We start from the raw sequence: 20,410 nt of genomic DNA on the forward strand, positions 1-20,410 counted from the left end.
GTCCCTTGCCTCTGCCATTCATGAGCGACCTTTAAACCATTGTAGCGATTTCAGTTTTTAGTTACATTGTAGTGCGAAAGATCTGTCTGGACATTCCTATTCAGCATGATGCTGTCCATCATCAAACAAGCCTGCCACTCCTTCAATTTAATAACATTATAATGGGATTCGCAAAAGAAAGCTGAAGCAAGCTGGCCTCCTCTTGGAAAGGCCGAAATCAACCCAAACAGCCTGCCACTCCTTGCTTCAATTTAATAACGTTATGATGGGTTTCGCAAAAGAAAGCTGTGCCTCTTCTTGGAAAGGCCGAAATCATCCCAAATAGCCTGCCACTCATTGCTTCAATTTAATAACGTTATAATGGGTTTCGTAAAAGAAAGCTGAAGAAAGCTGTGCCTCTTCTTGGAAAGGCCGAAATCAACCCAAACAGCCTGCCATTCCCTGCTTCAATTTAATAACGTTAAAATGAGATTCGCAAAAGAAAGCTGAAGCAAGCTGGCCTCCTCTTGGAAAGGCCGAAATCATCCCAAATAGCCTGCCACTCCTTGCTTCCATTTAATAACGTTATAATGGGTTTCGTAAAAGAAAGCTGAAGAAAGCTGTGCCTCTTCTTGGAAAGGGCCGAAATCAACCCAAACAGCCTGCCATTCCCTGCTTCAATTTAATAACGTTAAAATGAGATTCGCAAAAGAAAGCTGAAGCAAGCTGGCCTCCTCTTGGAAAGGCCGAAATCATCCCAAATAGCCTGCCACTCCTTGCTTCCATTTAATAACGTTATAATGGGTTTCGTAAAAGAAAGCTGAAGAAAGCTGTGCCTCTTCTTGGAAAGGCCGAAATCAACCCAAACAGCCTGCCACTCCATGCTTCCATTTAATAACGTTATAATGGGTTTCGTAAAAGAAAGCTGAAGAAAGCTGTGCCTCTTCTTGGAAAGGCCGAAATCAACCCAAACAGCCTGCCACTCCTTGCTTCCATTTAATAACGTTATAATGGGTTTCGTAAAAGAAAGCTGAAGAAAGCTGTGCCTCTTCTTGGAAAGGCCGAAATCAACCCCAAGGTGATTTTCGAGACTTAAGAAGAAAAGCTGAATTACTTGGAGGGATGGAAGAGGAGGATTGCATTTGGACTTGCGTATTTGGGTGGAGTCTGTAAAGTGGGTGGGGGGCGTTGGGGCATGGGAGGGGCAAGGGAAATAAGACGAGAGTGTTACGAGGATTTAACAGTTCGAAGGAGGATGAGGACGATCACGCTGATGGCGTCTTCAAGAGAGAAAGAAACCTCTTCGATTGTATCACTCTCGTGTTGGATTCTCGGATAAACAACAACTGTAAAATTCCCTTTTAGGGTTTTAACCTCTCTCTCTCTCTCTCTCTCTCTCTCTCTCTCTCTCTCTCTCTCTCTCTCTCTCTCTCTCTCTCTCTCTCTCTCTCTCTCTCTCTCTCTCTCTCTCTCTCTCCTTTTTGCTCAATTTATGTAAATTTACTAGAGAACAACATCTGAAAGAATTGCAAGCTAGTCTTGAAACACAACCCTCGGTTTTATTGCTACTAGCGTGGTGTGTGCGTTTTTTTTTTTTATTTTTTTTTTTGTCGGGAAGGGTGCGGTATATTATGAAACGACTGAAAAAAATGGGGTTAGTAGTGAAAGAACCATTTTAAAAATTAAGGTGTAGGTGACAGTTATCTATTTTTTTCGGGAACTACTGTACAAGTTTCGGTATCTATAAGTACTGATTTCTAGGATTTGGCGCGTTTGGCTTTATTTTATTCTTAAAAACGTCAATGGATAGTTTAATTTTCAACCTTCCAAAATTAGGTTATAGGCGACGACATCGAGTTAGTTGGGCTTTTTTTCGGTAACTACAAGTTCTGATTTACAGGATTTGGGGCGATTACTTTATTCTATTTGTAAAACGTCTATAGGTACTTTAATTGTATAGCTTTAACCGAGACATATGGTTAAATACTTTTTTTTCGGTAACTAAAAGAAACTGACCACAGGAATTGGGGAAATTGGCTTTTTTTTAATCATAAAAAACTCCTATGGGTATTTTAACTTATAGCTTTAACCGAGACATACTGGGTAAACTAAGTAAGTTTTTGTAAGTGATTACTGCATCATGTAATGTAAGCGAAGTTACAAATAATTTCATATTGGCAGTCGTGCTTTTTAATAAACTCTCAATAAATGTGCAAGGTCTGTGTGCATGCTCCCGTTTGTGACCGTAGTTTTCTCTTCTTCCCTCTCCCACCCCAGGCGAGGCTCCTCCAACCCCAGTTCCTTCTTCCACCGTGGGCAAGGACTCCTCAAAGTTACCTGGCCTTTGGGTTGTCATCATAGTTCTTGTTGCAACTGCACTGCTTGCACTGAACGTCTCTGCCATTGTTTGTATTGTTAAACGTCGCAGGAGCAAGAGGGCGTCTCCTCCAACCAAGAAGACGCCTCCGCCATCCGTCTCGGCTTCGACCTTGCCGAAGCCGTTGCCAATATCAACGTCTCACGGTAAGTCATTTTTTTCTCCCCTCACAAAACCCGTTTTCTGTTTATTCACAACGTCCCGTTTTCTTTCAATCTTGTTGCAGATCAGCCCATCTACGACGACCGGGAACTCATAAGGAATCAAGTCCTAGATGGCCGGAGAGATCTTCTGAAGCTGATTATTATTACCGTAGCCGTCGTTGGGGCAATTATTGTCATTATGAACATCGGCCTCGTTATCTGCCTCATTCGTAGAAAAAGAGGCAAAAGAAAAGATGATGGTAGGATGCTTCTTCCTCCCTTTCTTATTTAAAAAGGGGGAAAATGCCAAAATAAATGATTCCTCTCTTCACCCTCTTATATCAAAAGGGGATAATGCCTAAATAAAAAATTCCTCTCTTCCCCCTCTTACATCAAAAAGGAGGAAATGCCATAATAAAAAATTCCTCTTCCCCCACCCTCTTATATCAAAAGGGGAAAATTCCAAAATTAAAAATTCCCCTCTTCCCCCTCTTATTTAGAAAGGGGGAAAATGCCAAAATTAAAAATTCCTCTCCACCTTCTTATATCAAAGGGGAAAAATGCCAAAATTAAAAATTCCTCTCTTCCCCCTCTTATATCAATAAGGAGGAAATACCATAATTAAAAATTCCCCTCTTCTCCTCATATAAAAAGGGGGAAAATGCCAAAATAAAAAATTCCCCTCTTCCTTCTCTTATATCAAAAGGGGTGGAAATGCCAAAATTCAAAATTCCCCTCTCCCCAACCTTATATCAAAAGGGGGGAAATGCCAAAACAAAATATAACCCCTTTTCCTTTTATATCAAAAGGGGGGATGCCAAAATTAAAAATTCCCCTTATCCTCCTCTTATATTAAAGGGGGAATGCCAAATTAAAAATTCCAGTCTTCCCCCTTATATATGGGGAAAATGCCAAAATTACAAATTTCCCTCTTCCCCACCTTATATCAAAAGGGGGAAAATGCCAAAATTAAAAATTCCTCTCTCCCCTACCTTGTATTAAAAGGAGAAATGTCAAAATAAAAGAATTCCCCTCTCCCCCACCTTATATAAAAAAGGGTAGTCTTAAAAATCCCCTCTTCCCTCTCCTATACCAAAAGGGGGAAAAAGCCAAAATTAAAAATTCCCTTAGATAATTGACAGCATAAAGACTAAAACAGTCGAGGAACAGATAGTTCCTCCTTGCATTTATACCTTTTCCATTGCAATGACATCTCAAGGGTATCTCTCTCTCTGACAGTTTAATTAACACGGCCTTCTCCCAGAAACTATGGCTCGATTGATGGAAGTGAAAGATCCATTACTGATATTCTTCTCTTTATTTTTTCCCCCATTTCCTCTTCCATTTTCCGCCACTCTCTCTCTCCCCATCTCTCTTAAAGTCAAAATAAGACGCTCTCCTTCAAAGAAGTCCGATGTGTTCGGAGGTTCTCTTATATACATTCAACATTCTAGGGAATGTAATGTTGTCTTTCTCCCCATCTCTCTCTTAAAGTCAAAATAAGACTCTCTTCTTCAAAGAAGTCCGATGTGTTCGGAGGTTCTCTTATATATATTCAACATTCTAATGAATGTAATCTTGTCTTTCTACATTCGAACATCCTTTTGTAGGCAGTATATGTTAGTATGTGTGCCAGTATGTATGCCACTGCTCAAAGGAAGATTCCAGAAGGGAATATTGGAAATAATGTCAATATTTCTGTGATCTCACTTTCATTCCTTTGGTGAGGTCCCCCATGTTGTCGCCTTTTTCCAATGGTATTTTCAGTAATGATTTTTGCTTTATTTTATTCATAGTGGCCATATAAAATTTTTAACTAACGGATTTTTACTTTTTGAGTTTTATGATTAAAATTGATTCACCCTAAAATCTAATGTGATAGGACAGGAATAATTTTTGATGTTTTTTTATACTGGCCATAGAAATTTTTTAAACTGACGAATTTTTATTTTTGAACATTTCTATGCTTAAAATCTCTATACCATCAAATCTAAGAGTAATAAGACTAATATTTTTCCTTCTGGCTATAACATTTTTTTCAGAATATTGGCTTTTTATTGTTGAAAATTTTTATTATTTAAAAATCTAAGAGTAAAATACTAATAGTTTTCCTTCTTTTTCGGGAATTTTCTTTCACAATCTATTGCCATTGAAAGTTTCTAACTTATAAGTTTAAAATAATTTTTTTCCCAAAAAAGTATGAAATAAAATCTTTTTTCCCAATAAATGTATAGTAATCTCACAGAACTTATTAATTGTCATTGAAATTTTTAACTTTAAAAATGTTTAAATATGGTTTTTTTTCCGAGATAAAAAAAAATATCGAAATTAATTCTTAATAAATTCAGTCTTTTTCTCAAATAAATATTACAAAAAACGCCATCTTTTTTATATAATTGCCATTGGAAATTTCTAACAAACATATGTTTGAAAATATTTTAAGTTTTTCTTCAAAAAAAAAAAAAAACACCGAAATTTAATCTTAGTAAATTCAGTTTTTTTTTCTCCAGTAAATGTATAAAATTCTAACTTTTTTTTTCTTTCTTTTATTAAATATGACACTTTTTTGTTCAAAATGAAAAAAAAAAAAACATTGAAATCTTAATAAATTCAGTATTTTCTCCAATAAATGAATAAAAACTCAAATTAAGTCTGTTCTCCAACAAATATATAAAGACCTGACAGAACTTATATTTATTTATCTTTGGCTTTTAATTAAAAAAACGCCGCGTTTTCACATTACAGACGGTAGCGACCAAGCAAGCAGCAAGAGTACCACAAACACTATGTACGCTCCTTCCTCTTACAACGACACCATGGCGGGCGAAACTCTGTCTTCCATATCGGAGAAGAGCAGAGAATCTTACGCACAGGATGACTCTGTCGTTGACTATGAGGTAAGTTAGCTGTATACTGTAGACAGCAATGATCGATGGAGAGCAATATCGCAGTTCATTTACCAGTGAGGGGTGTGATGTTTACACTAAATGAGAAATGCATACTGTGTGTGTGCATATATATATATATATATATATATATATATATATAATATATATATATATATATATATATATATTGTGTGTACATATATATGTGTGTGTGTATTACATACATAATTTATATTATATACATACATACATATATAATACATATATACATACATATATTATATATATAAATGATATATATATATATATATATATATATAATATATATATATATATATATATATATATATGCACTTGCATAAATTTCATATATGTATATAACATACTCTAGACCACCATGTTACTTGCATTACTTAACAGTTAGAACAAAGAGACCATGTTCGTATGAAATAAGAGAATGAGCGATAAAACTAACCATTTCAAGCGTGAAATCGGGGGACCAGGGCAGTTTTTTTTTTTTTTTTTTTTTTTTTTGTAGAGTTTAGTAATCTCGTCAGGGAAAATAACCATTAAAACCTTTTAGTACGTTTCCTAAAGCGAATTTAAAACTTACTTATGGGAATGCGGAGCGAAATCACTACAGTGGTTCACCTGTTTCAAAGAAAGGAATCCTTGGAGTTTTGCGTACGGTGAAATTATGCCGTTAAAAAGAAAAAAAAATTGTTACTTAAATTACATGAAAAATTGAAAAAAAGACGAAAGCAATTATGAAGATGGGAGAAGAAAATAAAGTTTGCAAAAAAGTATAATTTTATAAAATGCATTTTTTCTTTGAGTTTTGAATAAGGTGAAATTATCCCATTAAAAAAAACAGTAGCTTAAATTACATAAAAAATTGAAAAAAAAGACGAAAGGAATTATGAAGATGGGAGAAGAAAATAAAGTTTGCAAAAAAGTATAATTTTATAAAATGCATTTTTTCTTTGAGTTTTGAATAAGGTGAAATTATCCCATTAAAAAAAAACAGTAGCTTAAATTACATAAAAAATTGAAAAAAAAAAGACGAAAGGAATTATGAAGATGGGAGAAGAAAATAAAGTTTGCAAGAAGTATAACTTTAAAAAATTGCTTTTTCTTTACAGTATATTTGGCAGAGAAAACGTAAATTAAGGTAATTTTTACAATTCTAGTGTCAAAATCTATTTCGGGAGACTGGAACATGAACTTAACCTCATTTTTCAAAGAAGGTATTGTTTCGTTCTTAGCTTCCTTATACCTTAAGGCTCATTTTGGCTTTTGCTCTTCTAATTTATCTAAGCCTAAATTATGCCAAAATAGCTACAGTAACGAGAGAGAGAGAGAGAGAGAGAGAGAGAGAGAGAGAGAGAGAGAGAGAGAGAGAGAGAGAGAGAAATGTTAATCTAGGTTATGTTTTCGCACCAATTTGTCTGTGTGTGTGTTTGTTTGTGAACAGCTTTCTGGCCGCAGTGTTAATCGTAGATAATAAGACTTGCATGGATGAACTGTTATGGAAATAGCTGGAAATTATTAAATTTTGGAGGGTCAAGGTCAAGGGTCATCACGGTCAAGCAAAATGGCCAATTCACGTACTCAGCCTTAAGTTTGGGCATCGTTGTCACAGAGACTTTCAACCTTGGTTTATATTTGAGTGTTTGGAAATCCACGCCATTAATACATGTTAAGGTCGAGAAATAAACTGCCGTGGCGGAGGTCTGCGCTCTGCCCCCCTCTAGTTTAAGTCTTGCAGGAAGAAAAAAACGTCAGTGATGCCATTTTAAGCAAAAAGTTTACGAGATAAAACTTTTTTAAGCAAAAGATCCAAGTTCACGCGATAAAACTTCTTTAGCAAGTAATTAAAGCAAGATCAATTTTCTCATAATTACTCTTGACTTCAGAAAGGTAAGCTGTTTTTTTAACCAGCCTGTCTTAATAATTTTCTTACATTGATTGCGGTCACGTCCTTGCAGTAACAATGATTTCCAATAAAATAATCCATGTACAAAAAGGTTTTCAAATTACAAACAATGATAAAAAGACCAATGAAACTGAAAATAACAAAGATAGAGAAAGACTGTAATAAAACAATATTGTATCATTTAAATACAGAAAGCAAAATGCCATTTGTAATAACCTGATTTCTATTTCATATGGAACCCGACTATTTGTTGACATTTACAGCTGGATTCAGGTTAGGCCTATCCGAGGCTCAAATGTGAAAAAATTTAACTTGCAAATAATTTTACTTACAAATAACTTCAGTTTAACTACATAAGTAGCCAAGATTCATATTTGAGATGAGCCAAAGGTAGAGGAATACGAAAAATACAAAAGCGTTTTTAATAAAATTAATGCTTTGCAATAATCCACAAGCAAATTTTTTATCATCGTCTCCTCCTACGCCTATTGGGACGCAAAGGGCCTCGGTTAGATTTCGCCAGTCGTCTCTATCTTGAGCTTTTTAATTCAACTTCTCCACTCGTAGTCTAGAAATTTTTTCTTTATTATCTTAATGCGTTCCATGTTTTGCAAGAGACAAAAATATGGGATTTTAAATATCTGAAAGTCTCATAGAAATGATTATTCTGCATTTACTATTTTTAAACTATTGCTTCACATATTATGAAAGAATGGAATATTTTTAAAAATTATCATAGAAATATTTATAGTATGCCTTTGATTGAAAGCCACTAATCTTGCCCTACGATATTTACATTATCTTGTTTTATTTCCCATTTGAAAATTATTATTCTTTCCGAAGTTTACATTGGAAAGAAAAAGTAAAACGGAAAAAAATATGGATTTAATGATAATTCATATGAACGTTGACGAATAACCTCCAGATAAAGGCAGCTTAGTTTGAATAATGAGAGAGAGAGAGAGAGAGAGAGGAGAGAGAGAGAGAGAGAGAGAGAGAGAGAGAGAGAGAGAGAGAGAGAGAGAGAGAGAGAGAGAGAATTTTAATATTAGCCTCGCTTAAAATAATCGCGTTGAATCTCTTTCATGTAACATTTTCTTCTCTACATAAAATTATCCTTTGCACTTCGTATTCGTGAATGGATGACCAGAAAATAAAAGACCGTCCTTTCTGGCATCAATGATATTTCACGAGTTGTTTAAATCAGTACTCGATTTACCCCCATTACTTGGAATCCTCTATTTTCGAATACTCTTCAATAAAGACGAAAATAGAGAGAGAGCCAATTTCTCCCTTTCGGTTTATATTGCAGAGAGACAAGATCCTCCAATTTCTCCCTTTCAAAGAGACAAGACCCTCATTTTCTCCCTTTCAGTTTATATTGCAAAAAAGACAAGACCCTCAATGTCTCCCTTTCAGTTTATATTGCAGAGAGACAAGACCCTCAATTTCTACCTTTCGGTTTATATTGCAGAGAAACAAAATCCTCAATTTCTCCCTTTCAAATAGACAAGACCCTCATTTTCTCCTTTGTTTATATGGAAAATAGACAAGACCCTCAATTTCTCCCTTTCAGTTTATATTTAAAAAAGACAAGACCCTTAATTTCTCCCTTTCATTTTATATTGCAAAAAGACAAGACCCTCATTTTCTCCCTTTCAGTTTATATTGCAAAAAGACAAGACCCTCAATTTCTCCCTTTCAATTTATATTACAAAAGAGGTAAGACCCTCAATTTCTCCTTTTCGGTTAATATTACAATGAGACAAGACCCTCAATTTCTCCCTTACAGTTTATATTGTAAAGAGAAAAGACCCTCTCAATTTCTCCCTTTCAGTTTATATTGCCAAGAGACAAGACCCGCAATTTCCCCCCTTTCAGTTTATATTGCAAAAAGACAAGACCCTCAATTCCTACCTTTCGGTTTATATTGCAGAGACAAGATCCTCAATTTCTCCCTTTTAAAGGGACAAAACCCTCAATTTATCCCTTTCAGTTTATATTGCATAGAGAATAGACCCTCAATTTATCCCTTTCAGTTTATATTGCAAAGAGACAAGGCCCTAAATTTCTCCCTTTCAGTTTATGTTGCAAAGAAACAAGGCCCTCAATTTCTCCCTTTCAGTTAATATTGCAAAGAGAATAGACCCTCAATTTCTCCTTTCAGTTCATATTGTCAAGAGACAAGACCCTCAATTTCTCCCATTCAATTTCTATTGCAGAGATACAAGAATTAGTTTCTGTACCTTGTATTGGTTTTATTTATTAAACTATCTGTTTGCAGTTCAAGTTATTGCTTTCAAATGTCACGCGTTGTGCAGAGATTGCATTGTGTATATACTGCACAAAAGGCCTGGCCCAACCGGGCTAAATACCATCTGGGATCTGATAGCACTATGCCTGGTATCGAGTTTAATTCTGACACCTGAATATATATGAGGAATTTCCCCGTTTGCTCATATTTCTTGTCTTCAAAAATACTAAATCTTTTGATTTCTTGCCTTTTTCTAAAACCCCACTGTAACTTCTAAATAAATATTTATAAACTCTTACGTTCTTTGAAATAAATATTTTCTTTCCTTTAAAAATACTGAATCTTTTGATTTTCTTGACTTTTCTAAAACCCCACTGTTAGCTTCTATTAATTATTTATAAACTTTATTTCACCTTTTGTTATTATTTGAAAAATTTGAAGTAAAAATCTCCTCGTAAGTTCTTTGAAAGGAATATTTTCCCTTTCCATTAAGCATTATTTTCCTGTGTTGCTTCTATTATCTGTAAATCTATGTAATATATCATCCTTTTAAAGTAAAAATCTCCTCGTAAGTTCTTTGAAATAAATATTTTCTTTTCCATTAAACATACTTTTCCTGTGTTGCTTCTATTATCTATAAATCTAAGTAATATATCATCCTTTTTGCTTTGTCTTCTATAATCATTTTCTTCTGCAGGGTGCCTCCCACTTCTATCCCAAAGGTCACTTATGCCATTGTCAAAATCGTCCACCTCAGGTCATCTCTAGCCAGATTATGTTGTATGATCAATATGACCTCCTCGGCGGTTATGTAAGTGTGGGTCGATTTAAAAAAAAAAAATAATAATAAAAAAAAAAAAAGCCTGCTAAACCGATTGCTATACTTATAAACCGCCCATCTAGGCGGCTGGAATGGTGTGCGTTTTTAATTTGATGCTTAAAGATGAAAATATTAAATGCTGCATTATGTACTTGTTGGCTCATAAAACCTACATGTAGTTTGATGCTTTTATTTAAACAAGTTTTACATGTTTGTTGAAAATTCAGTTTTTCGATTGATTTTGAAGTGACTAATTCTATACATTTAATGAATTGCACATCAATTAATATGTAAAATTTTGTAATTCCTAACCACACATGTACACAAGGTATGCAAATGCGCACGTGCACGTGCACAAAACTGTATTGTATGCATTGGAGCTTGAAAACCTTGACCCTGAGTTAAGCTTACCCTAAGGCAAAGTGAGTTAAGCTTACCTAAGGCTATATTTCACTCCGTGAGTTAAGCTTACCTAAGGCTATATTTCGCACCGTGAGTTAAGCTTACCTAAGGCTATATTTCACTCCGTGAGTTAAGCTTACCTAAGGCTATATTTCGCTCCGTGAGTTAAGCTTACCTAAGGCTATATTTCGCTCCTTGAGTTAAGCTTACCTAAGGCTATATTTCGCTCCGTAAGATAAGCTTACCTAAGGCTATATTTCGCTCCATGAGTTAAGGTTGCCAAAGGGTATGTTTTGCTCAGTGAGTTAAGCTTACCTAAGGCTATATTTCGCTCCGTATAAGTTAAGCCTACCTAAGAATATATTTCACTCCGTAAGTTAAGCTTACCAAAAACTATATTTCGCTAAACAAAAGTACACAACTCTGTATAAATTTCGACTGTAGTCACCATGCAGTTTTCTCTGTCTTATACAATCTAACATATTAATCTTGCGGTGAGTAGTCTACTTTTCGTAAACTACACTCAAACCCTGTTCTGTTCTGGTAGATTGCCCTGAGCTTCTCTCCGGACAGGGCTTTTCTGACATGTCCTAGGGAGCCGAAGTCATGACGTTAGTTACCATGGCAACGGCCAAACAGGTTCAAACGGTTTCGAAAAGATCCTCGTCTGGGATGCCTGCTTTCAGGACAATACAGTTGATATACTACTATTCAGACAAAAAATACATAAACCGTGTTAAAAAAACTAGAATTCTGATCACACACTGTCCTGTTCTTATTCAAATGGGATAATGACTGGAAAAGTCGAGTTAAACGGTGGCTATGTTATAACACTGGCAAAGTCCTAGGAGTGACAGCACCTGAACAAGCAGTTTGTTCTGAAGCAACACTTAGTAATTTGACCTCAGACTTCGGCTACGCATTGAAACGAGACATAGGGTTGCCAATCCTATCGACCTTTACTTTAAAAGAAGAGATTTTGAATGACCTAGATCCGATATGTGAACGATATGTGAAGAACGACTGCAGTTTGTATATAAATAATACACTTACTTACATTGAGATATTACGAGTGCAATCAAGAAAATGTTTTTTCCGGTCCTACAATAATTTCATGCGTGAAATATTCGGAATTTCTTGTTAAAATATATATATATATATATATATATATATATATATATATATATATATATATATATATATAATATTCCAAACTTTTATTTCAGTAAGTTTATTACCACTATCTATCTGACCATTGCCCTAGACAGTTCCGATTTAACAGAGAACATTGCCGTATTATTTTTATTATTATTATTATTATTATTATTATTATTATTATTATTATTATTATTATTATTTGCTAAGCTACAACCCTAACTTTAAAAGTAGGATGCTATACGTCAATGGCTCCAACAGGGAAAATAGCCCAGTGAGGAGAGGAAATAAATAAACTACGAGAAGTAATTAATAATAAAATCAAATGTTTAAATTTTTTCATATAGTCTATAAAACTTCAAAAAAATAATCAAGAGGAAGAGAAATAAGTTAGAATATATGTGCCCGAGTGTACCCTCAAGCAAGAGAACTCCACCCCAAGACAGTGGAAGACCATGGTACAGAGGCTATGGTCCAGATAAAAAGTTAAGTGAGGAAGGAAATGTAAAGTCATGGAAGTTAAGCCGAGAAAGAAAACAGGAAACTGTATTTTCTCAGCTGGAGGCTCGAATAATCTTGTTGTGGGTTGACTGGTACAATCCCAGCTCCGGAGCCTTAGAAGGGGTCCCTAAGGGAATGGGCAGAAGAGAGGGGGTGGGGGAAGGAGGAGAATTGGTAGCTCAGGAAAAAGTTCCTGAATGTGGACCTGGCATATGGATTGAATAGATGTCCCTGGCATTGACAGTGAAGGATTCCTTCTCGATTGAACGGTATGTAAGAGAGCAATAAAAAGATAAGAAGGGGAAAATGGATGGACAAAGAAATCTTGAATGAGGAAAAACAAAATTGGGTGTTTATATGAAATTAAGAGAGGGCGAAATAGTCAGGAATGGACAAGGGGGTGTGGACTAACTTGTGTATACGAAAAGTAAAGGAGAAAAAGGTATCGTAATATATGTATGTATATATATATATATATATATATATATATATATATATATATAAAATATATATATATATATATATATATATATATAAATATATATATATATATATATAAATATATATATATATATATATATATAAATATATATATATATATATATATATAAATATATATATATATATATATATATATATATATATATATATATATATATATATATATATATATATATATATATATATATATATATATGAGAGAGAGAGAGAGAGAGAGAGAGAGAGAGAGAGAGAGTGAGAGAGAGAGAGAGAGGAGAGAGAGAGAGAGAGAGAGAGAGAGAGAGAGAGAGAGAGGAATTACATCATCTATTTTTGAAGACGTAAAGGATAGCACTTTCAGAGAGAGAGAGAGAGAGAGAGAGAGAGAGAGAGAGAGAGAGAGAGAGAGAGAGAGAAGGTGGCAAGCTTCTGATCAGTAGTTGGAAAGGGACAGAAGGGGATATCTGTAAACAATTTTAAACTTCGGATAAGGAGTTCTCGGTATTATACATAAAGCAGACAATATCACCGTTTCGAGTGTAAAGAACATGATCACATTTACCGTTTATCATCATAATGCTAATTGAGATAGAATGTAATGGGAAGGGTGTATGTTTATATTCTTTGATTGTGAACTATTGAAAATGGTGGTGATAATGCATCGCCATCTATAAAGAAAAAAAAATCTGAATTTGATCTGCGTTGTGTAAGATCATTAATATTTTTATTTAACTTAGTTGTTACTAAGAAATGGTTGATAATAATCAGGGAATTTCTTATATATTTTCTGAATTTCTTAAATATTTTCTGAATATCTTAGTTTGATTATTGGGGGTTTTAATGAAAAATTTACAAATAAATTAATAATTTAATTTAACTAGAATAGAATTATTCAAATTCCTCGCAAATTAAAATTCCAAAGTGACCGAGACTTTATTATAGTCAAACAAGGCTTAAGGTTACAAATCGTTTTTAGGAAGACAACTACTAACCCATGGCATGTATAAATTTGAAGAATTGCACAAACCATTTAATTGTGATTTTTTATCATGCATGAACTCAAAAGAGATTTTTTAATACAGTAACTTTGACATGTCCAATTTACATAGTGATTGCATTGAAATAATCCAGACTGTTATGTGCCTGACTTTTTGAGTTTTAAGAGAAAATTTTTGTTAATGTGGAGTTCGTTCCTTACCTGGAACTTGTCAGATTTTAAATGATTTTGTGAAAGTCTTTACCAGGGTAATTTATTAAGCCCATTTTGGAATCTGGTACTTGAGGTGAAGACCGACTATACAATGTCTAAATTGAAGTGTTGATTAATGTGACAGATGACTATCATCCTCAATATGTATTAACCAAAAATAATATTTGCGGGTCTCTTCTGTATGAATTACTGTTCATGAAGTGGTTGGCTGTTTATAAGAGATTTTAATGCTGTTAATTATCAAATAATCTGTAATATGGAAAAGAATAGTAATGAGGAAGAACTCTGTGGAATTGAATGTGGATAGAGTAGAGACTGTAGAATGTGACGACACTTAAGATGGAAAATATTAGTTATTAGTTACTAACGAGAGAGAGAGAGAGAGAGAGAGAGAGAGAGAGAGAGAGAGAGAGAGAGAGAGAGAGAGAGAGAGAGAGAGAGAGAATCTGATAAAAACTCCAATATCAAGGAAATTCGATAGCAGAAAGAATGAATAAAAAAAAAGTTCCAGGCCAAAGTAAGTACAAGACTACTCATGAATAGGGCAATAAAAACTTCCACGCCAGAATTTACAGCGAAGTGGAATATTAATGTGTGGATTGAATATCGGTCACTCGCTTCGGGGACCGAGTATTGGGAATATGGATTAAAGGAAATAAATTCACTCTCCAGACTTACATAATCTTGCGGCTGGAAAACTATTGGCTTAGAACTACTTTTTTTGGGGGGACTGGAAGTATAAAACTTGAAAAGATGCCGGCTGGAGCGGGAGAGTAGGTCGATTTAGAAGTTTATAAAGTTTTTTTTTTTTTTATTTAGCTATAAATAAGACGTTTTAGATATTTGGAATATCTCCTACGACTATTGACGCAAAGGGCCTCTGTTAAATTTCCCCAGTCGCCTCTATCTTGAGTTTTTAATTCAATACTTCATCATCATCTACTTCAGGTGATAGACAAACCGTCTCTTCGGCTTTTACTCCTGGTGCCTGGCGGTTGATCTTACTGGAACTTTCCATAAATAATTGTAACTCCGAATAAATAACAAACTATTGCACAAGATGTTTTTTTATCATCACTAATATAATTGAAGATTCTTAATAAAAGCGATTTCTGCATCGCTGTTGCAATCCAAGACGCAATGTGTTACATTGCGATATGCCATATATTAAAACCAAGTCAAATTTTATTCTAGCGATATGCCGACATATGAAAAGCCATGTTGAATTTCTTTATGGCGATATACCGAGATATCAAAGGCAAGTTGAATTTCATTCTAGCGATCTGCCGAGATATTTAAACTAAGTCGAATTTCATTCGAGCGATATGCCCAGATATTTAAACCAAGTCAAATTTCATTCTAAGCGGAGTCGAATTTCATTCTAGCGATAAACCGAGATATCAAAGGCAAGTTGAATTTCATTCTAGCGATCTGCCGAGATATTTAAACTAAGTCGAATTTCATTCGAGCGATATGCCCAGATATTTAAACCAAGTCAAATTTCATTCTAAGCGGAGTCGAATTTCATTCTAGCGATAAACCGAGATATCAAAGGCAAGTTGAATTTCATTCTAGCGATCTGCCGAGATATTTAAACTAAGTCGAATTTCATTCGAGCGATATGCCCAGATATTTAAACAAAGTCAAATTTCATTCTAAGCGGAGTTGAATTTCATCCTAGCGATCTGCCGAGATATTTAAACTAAGTCGAATTTCATTCGAGCGATATGCCCAGATATTTAAACCAACTCGAATTTCACTCTACCAATCTACCGAGAAATTTACAGCCAAGTCAAATTTCATTCTAAACCAAGTCGAATTTTCTTCTAGCAATCTACCGAGATATTTAAAGCCAAGTCAAATTTCATTCTAAACTAACTCGAATTTCATCTTGCGATATGCCAGATATCAAAGCCAAGTTAAATTTCACTCTAGCGATCTGCCGAGATATTTAAACTAAGTTGAATTTCATTCGAGCAATGTGCCCAGATACTTAAACCAAGTCAAATTTCATTTTAGCTATATACCCAGATATTTAAACCAAGTCAAATTTCCTTCTAGTGACATGCCCAGATATTTAAACCAAGTCGAATTTCATTCTAGCAATCTACCGAGAAATTTTAAAGCAAAGTCGAATTTCATTCTAGCAATCTACCGAGATATTTAAAGCCAAGTCAAAGTTCATTCTAAACCAAGTCGAATTTCACTCTAGCGATATGCCCAGATATTAAAGCCAAGTCGAATTTCATTCTAGCGATATGCCCAGATATTTAAACCAAGTCGATTTTTCCTATTACCGACCTGACATAAGGTGTGCGGTGGAAGGAAAAAAAATCTTCCTTTTGCCCCGAGGCGGAAATTTCTTAATCTGGCCGTGTGTAATGAAATGCACCATTTGAAATAGAGGTGAAGGAGATATAAACCCGGTTAATAAAGTTTTTTTTTTTTTAAACTCCGTCAGCAGCGAACGAGCGAAATGGAAATGAGGTGTATTTCAGCTAGAAATGAGATTGCGTTAAAAATAGGAACCCGGTTAGAGATCTAATGGAGGTGCTTTTTACACACTTCCCTTCTTTTCCATATTTCTTTTTTAAAACTAGTTTAAGCAAGAGACAGTAAGATAGTCAGTTTTTTCACGAAGAAAGGAAAATAAAATCCAATAGCGTTCTTCTCTTCTTTTGTATGCAGTGAATAGGAAATGGGTACTCGTTTAAAGAGGTGGATGAATTCAGCTTCGGCCTCTTTACTCGGTATAGCAAAACGCAGTGAAATTCGTGCTCCTTTTTTTTTTTTTTTTTTTATATCCTTTGCCATTGAAGGCGGTAATTGGAGTCAATAGAATTACGACGAATTCTTTTATTGGAATAAATAGAATCACCCAATAGCTATTTTTTTCCTCCCGCTTTTGGGAGTAAAGAGTTTAGTGAATAGACGAGTTTACATTTCGAAGGCTGGAATAAAATAGATGCCAGTCAGTCTACAATAATCATAGGTCTTGTGAAGCGTGGGCACATTAATAGAGAGAGAGAGAGAGAGAGAAGAGAGAGAGAGAGAGAGAGAGAGAGAGAGAGAGAGAGAGAGAGAGAGAGAGAGAGAATTACATCCTCTAGTTTTAAAGACGTAAAGGATAGCTGCTTCAGAGAGAGAGAGAGGGAGGGAGGGAGAGATATTACATCCTCTATTTTTGAAGACGTAAAGGATACCTACTTGAGAGAGAGAGAGAGAGAGAGAGAGAGGAGAGAGAGAGAGAGAGAGAGAGAGAGAGAGAGATTACATCATCTGTTTTTGGAAACGTATGGGATAGCTGCTTGAGAGAGAGAGAGAGAGAGAGAGAGAGAGAGAGAGAGAGAGAGAGAGAGAGAGAGAGAGAGAGAGAGAGAGAGAGAGAAAATTGGATGCACAGTATTGGAACTGAAATCTATTCATGGATAGCAAAATCTCTCAATTGTACAACTATAAATTATGGTAGCAAAACAATTATCACCATTTAAACTGCAGGTAATATTGTCCCTCAATAATTTGAATATGGACGTAAGCAATTACGGTGTTCTATCGTCAAAACTGTTATTGGCCTAAAAAGAAAGGTTTTTATTTAATGTAACAAGGTGGTGTCTCGTTACAAAGGAAATAAAAAGGTACAGACAGGTACGCAGGATCTACATGGCAAACGTTGTAAGAGGAGACCACGTACAGAAAAAATAGGTTTTTGTGTGTAAAAACTAATCAGAGAGAGAGAGAGAGAGAGAGAGAGAGAGAGAGAGAGAGAGAGAGAGAATTGGATGCCCAGTAGGGTTGTGGTGGCCTATGTCGTAACTTCTTTGCCTGGTGATCGCCAGACTGGGGTTCGAGTCCCGCTCAAACTCGTTAGTTCCCTTATTGTAAGCAAACTTACCTTCCTTGTAAGCTAAGGGGGTTCGGGGGAGGTTATAGCAGCCATTGCCTGGCCCTCCTATGTCCTAGCTTGTGTGAAGGGGTATGGGTGCTAATCATAGGTATATATGGTCAATCTCTAGGGCATTCTCCTGCTTGGTAGGCGAATGCCACTGTTCCTTGCCTGTGCCATTCATGAGAGGCCAACTACTATTGCAAATTTTTATTCTGCCAAGTTTTAGATTTCTCGAGTTGCAATGTATTGCACAGGGACTGACATTGATCCTGTTAATTTCACTGAAGGGCTCTCGGCTATTGTGGTACCTCTCGCCATAGTAGTGGAAGGGGGAAAGAGACGACTTAGAGGTATCTTACATTAATATTACAAGAAGAAATCTTACGGGCCTAGTCCTATTGCCGTTCCCTTACCTAAAAGGTTTAAAAGTTAATAAAAACGATAGGCCTAAAATCTTTAAAAGTAAATTAGCAGACGTTTTCACAGTTTTCGAAATATACATAACACGTTTAGTTTTTAGAATAATTTATTGTTATTTTTTTCTCATAGTTTATTTATTTCCTTATTTCCTTTCCTCACTGGGCTATTTTTCCCTGTTGGAGCCCTTGGGGCTTATAACATCTTGCTTTTCTAACTAGGGTTGTAGCTTGGCTAGTAATAATAATAATAATAATAATAATAATAATAATAATAATAATAATAATAATAATTATTATTATTATTATCATTATTTAAAAAAAAAAATATGGAATACTTTATAAGATAGTGTTTTACCTTTAATCTGGGAGCGCAATAGTCACAAGTTTGCGACAAAACTATTACAAGTTTGCGACAAAACTATTTTCCAATCTTACAATGGCTTCAGATATATAGGAGTTTACAAAACGTGCCATCCAAAGACGAAGAGATTAATTAGTCTTTCGCAGTCTGTGGATCAACAATGTGATGTAAGTAATTAAGTTTGAGTGGCGGCACCGCTAGATCTCTCTCTCTCTCTCTCTCTCTCTCTCTCTCTCTCTCTCTCTCTCTCTCTCTCTCTCATTGAGTGTTTTTTTATAGTTGTTGAATATACATTTTGCTGTATATGAACATCTCCGGAGCCTTGCGGTCTCGGAGCCTGGAACTCTCTCTCTCTCTCTCTCTCTCTCTCTCTCTCTCTCTCTCTCTCTCTCTCTCTCTCTCTCTCTCTCTCTCTCTCTCTCTCTCATTGAGTTTATATACTGTATATAAAAATCTGAAGCCTTGGGGTCTCGGAGCCTGGAACTCTCTCTCTCTCTCTCTCTCTCTCTCTCTCTCTCTCTCTCTCTCTCTCTCTCTCTCTCTCTCTCTCTCTCTCTTATCCATAAAGTTACGTTAATATACTGGTAATAAAAAACAAGCACATAACGGTAAGTCACCAGAACGGATTAAGTTCGAAATATTGCCTCACACATTTTACTGGAACCCCGTCATCAGTCTGTAAAAAAATCGATCACCAGTTTATATTCAAAAGAAATTTAACAGTATTTTTATTGGACAAAAAGTATAGCATAATTTCCTGAACATAGCCAACCAAATTAATGTTTGTACCGTAGATGCACGGACACTTACCGGAATGAAAATACCCTGCAGCCGTTCTTATGAAAGTTACGGTATATAAGTAATTAAAGGACACAGGTCAGGAGGAACACGAGGTCATACATGAAATATTTGACTAGATGGGGAATGGAAGCCAGAAAGATAACCAGCTCATGTATAAAACATTTGACCATATGTTGATTCGAGACTAGAATGAAAAACAGGTCATATATGAAATACTTGACTAGATGGGGACTCGAGGCCAGAAGGAAAACCAGGTCATCCATAAAATATTCGACTAGATGGGAACTCGAGGCCAGTTCATACAGAAAAAATTGACCAAATGGGGACTCGTGGTCAGAAGGAAAACCAGGTCATACATGAATTATTTGACAAAATGTGGATTTGAGGCCAGAATGAAAACCAGGTCATACAGAAAAATTTGACCAAATGGGGACTCGTGGCTAGAAGGAATACAAGATCAGAACATAAACCAGGTCATACATGAAATATTCGACTAGATGGGGACTCGTGGCAAGAAGGAATACCAGGTCATTTATGAAATATTTAACCAGATGTTGATTCAAAATCAAAATGAAAAGCAGGTCATACAGAAAAAATTAACCCGTTGAGGACTTGAGGGCAGAAGGAAATCCACGTCAAACATAAAGAGATTTGACCAGAACTGAGGTGGAATCGTACCGATTTTGCACAAGTGTTGATGAGCCATTTCACGTCAAAATTGTCAAGGGAAATCTTTCGTACTAAGATTTAATGATTATGAAAAGGCAATTATAAAAATGGATGACTTCGTAATCAAGA

General features: G+C 35.3%; 1 protein-coding gene across 1 annotated transcript in view; it reads left to right on the forward strand.

Annotated features, from left to right (window-relative positions):
• Positions 1-20,410, forward strand: part of LOC137627214 (synaptogenesis protein syg-2-like) — a 135,174-nt gene that overhangs the window by 108,288 nt on the left and 6,476 nt on the right. The window contains exons 11-13 of the mRNA XM_068358294.1: positions 2,257-2,502; positions 5,245-5,396; positions 10,275-10,388. Coding sequence (XP_068214395.1) covers positions 2,257-2,502; positions 5,245-5,396; positions 10,275-10,388 — 512 coding nt within the window. The remainder of the gene's footprint in view (positions 1-2,256; positions 2,503-5,244; positions 5,397-10,274; positions 10,389-20,410) is intronic.

Source organism: Palaemon carinicauda, chromosome 35 (genome assembly GCF_036898095.1).
Source record: "Palaemon carinicauda isolate YSFRI2023 chromosome 35, ASM3689809v2, whole genome shotgun sequence".
In the NCBI taxonomy this organism is placed as follows: Eukaryota; Metazoa; Arthropoda; class Malacostraca; order Decapoda; family Palaemonidae; genus Palaemon; species Palaemon carinicauda.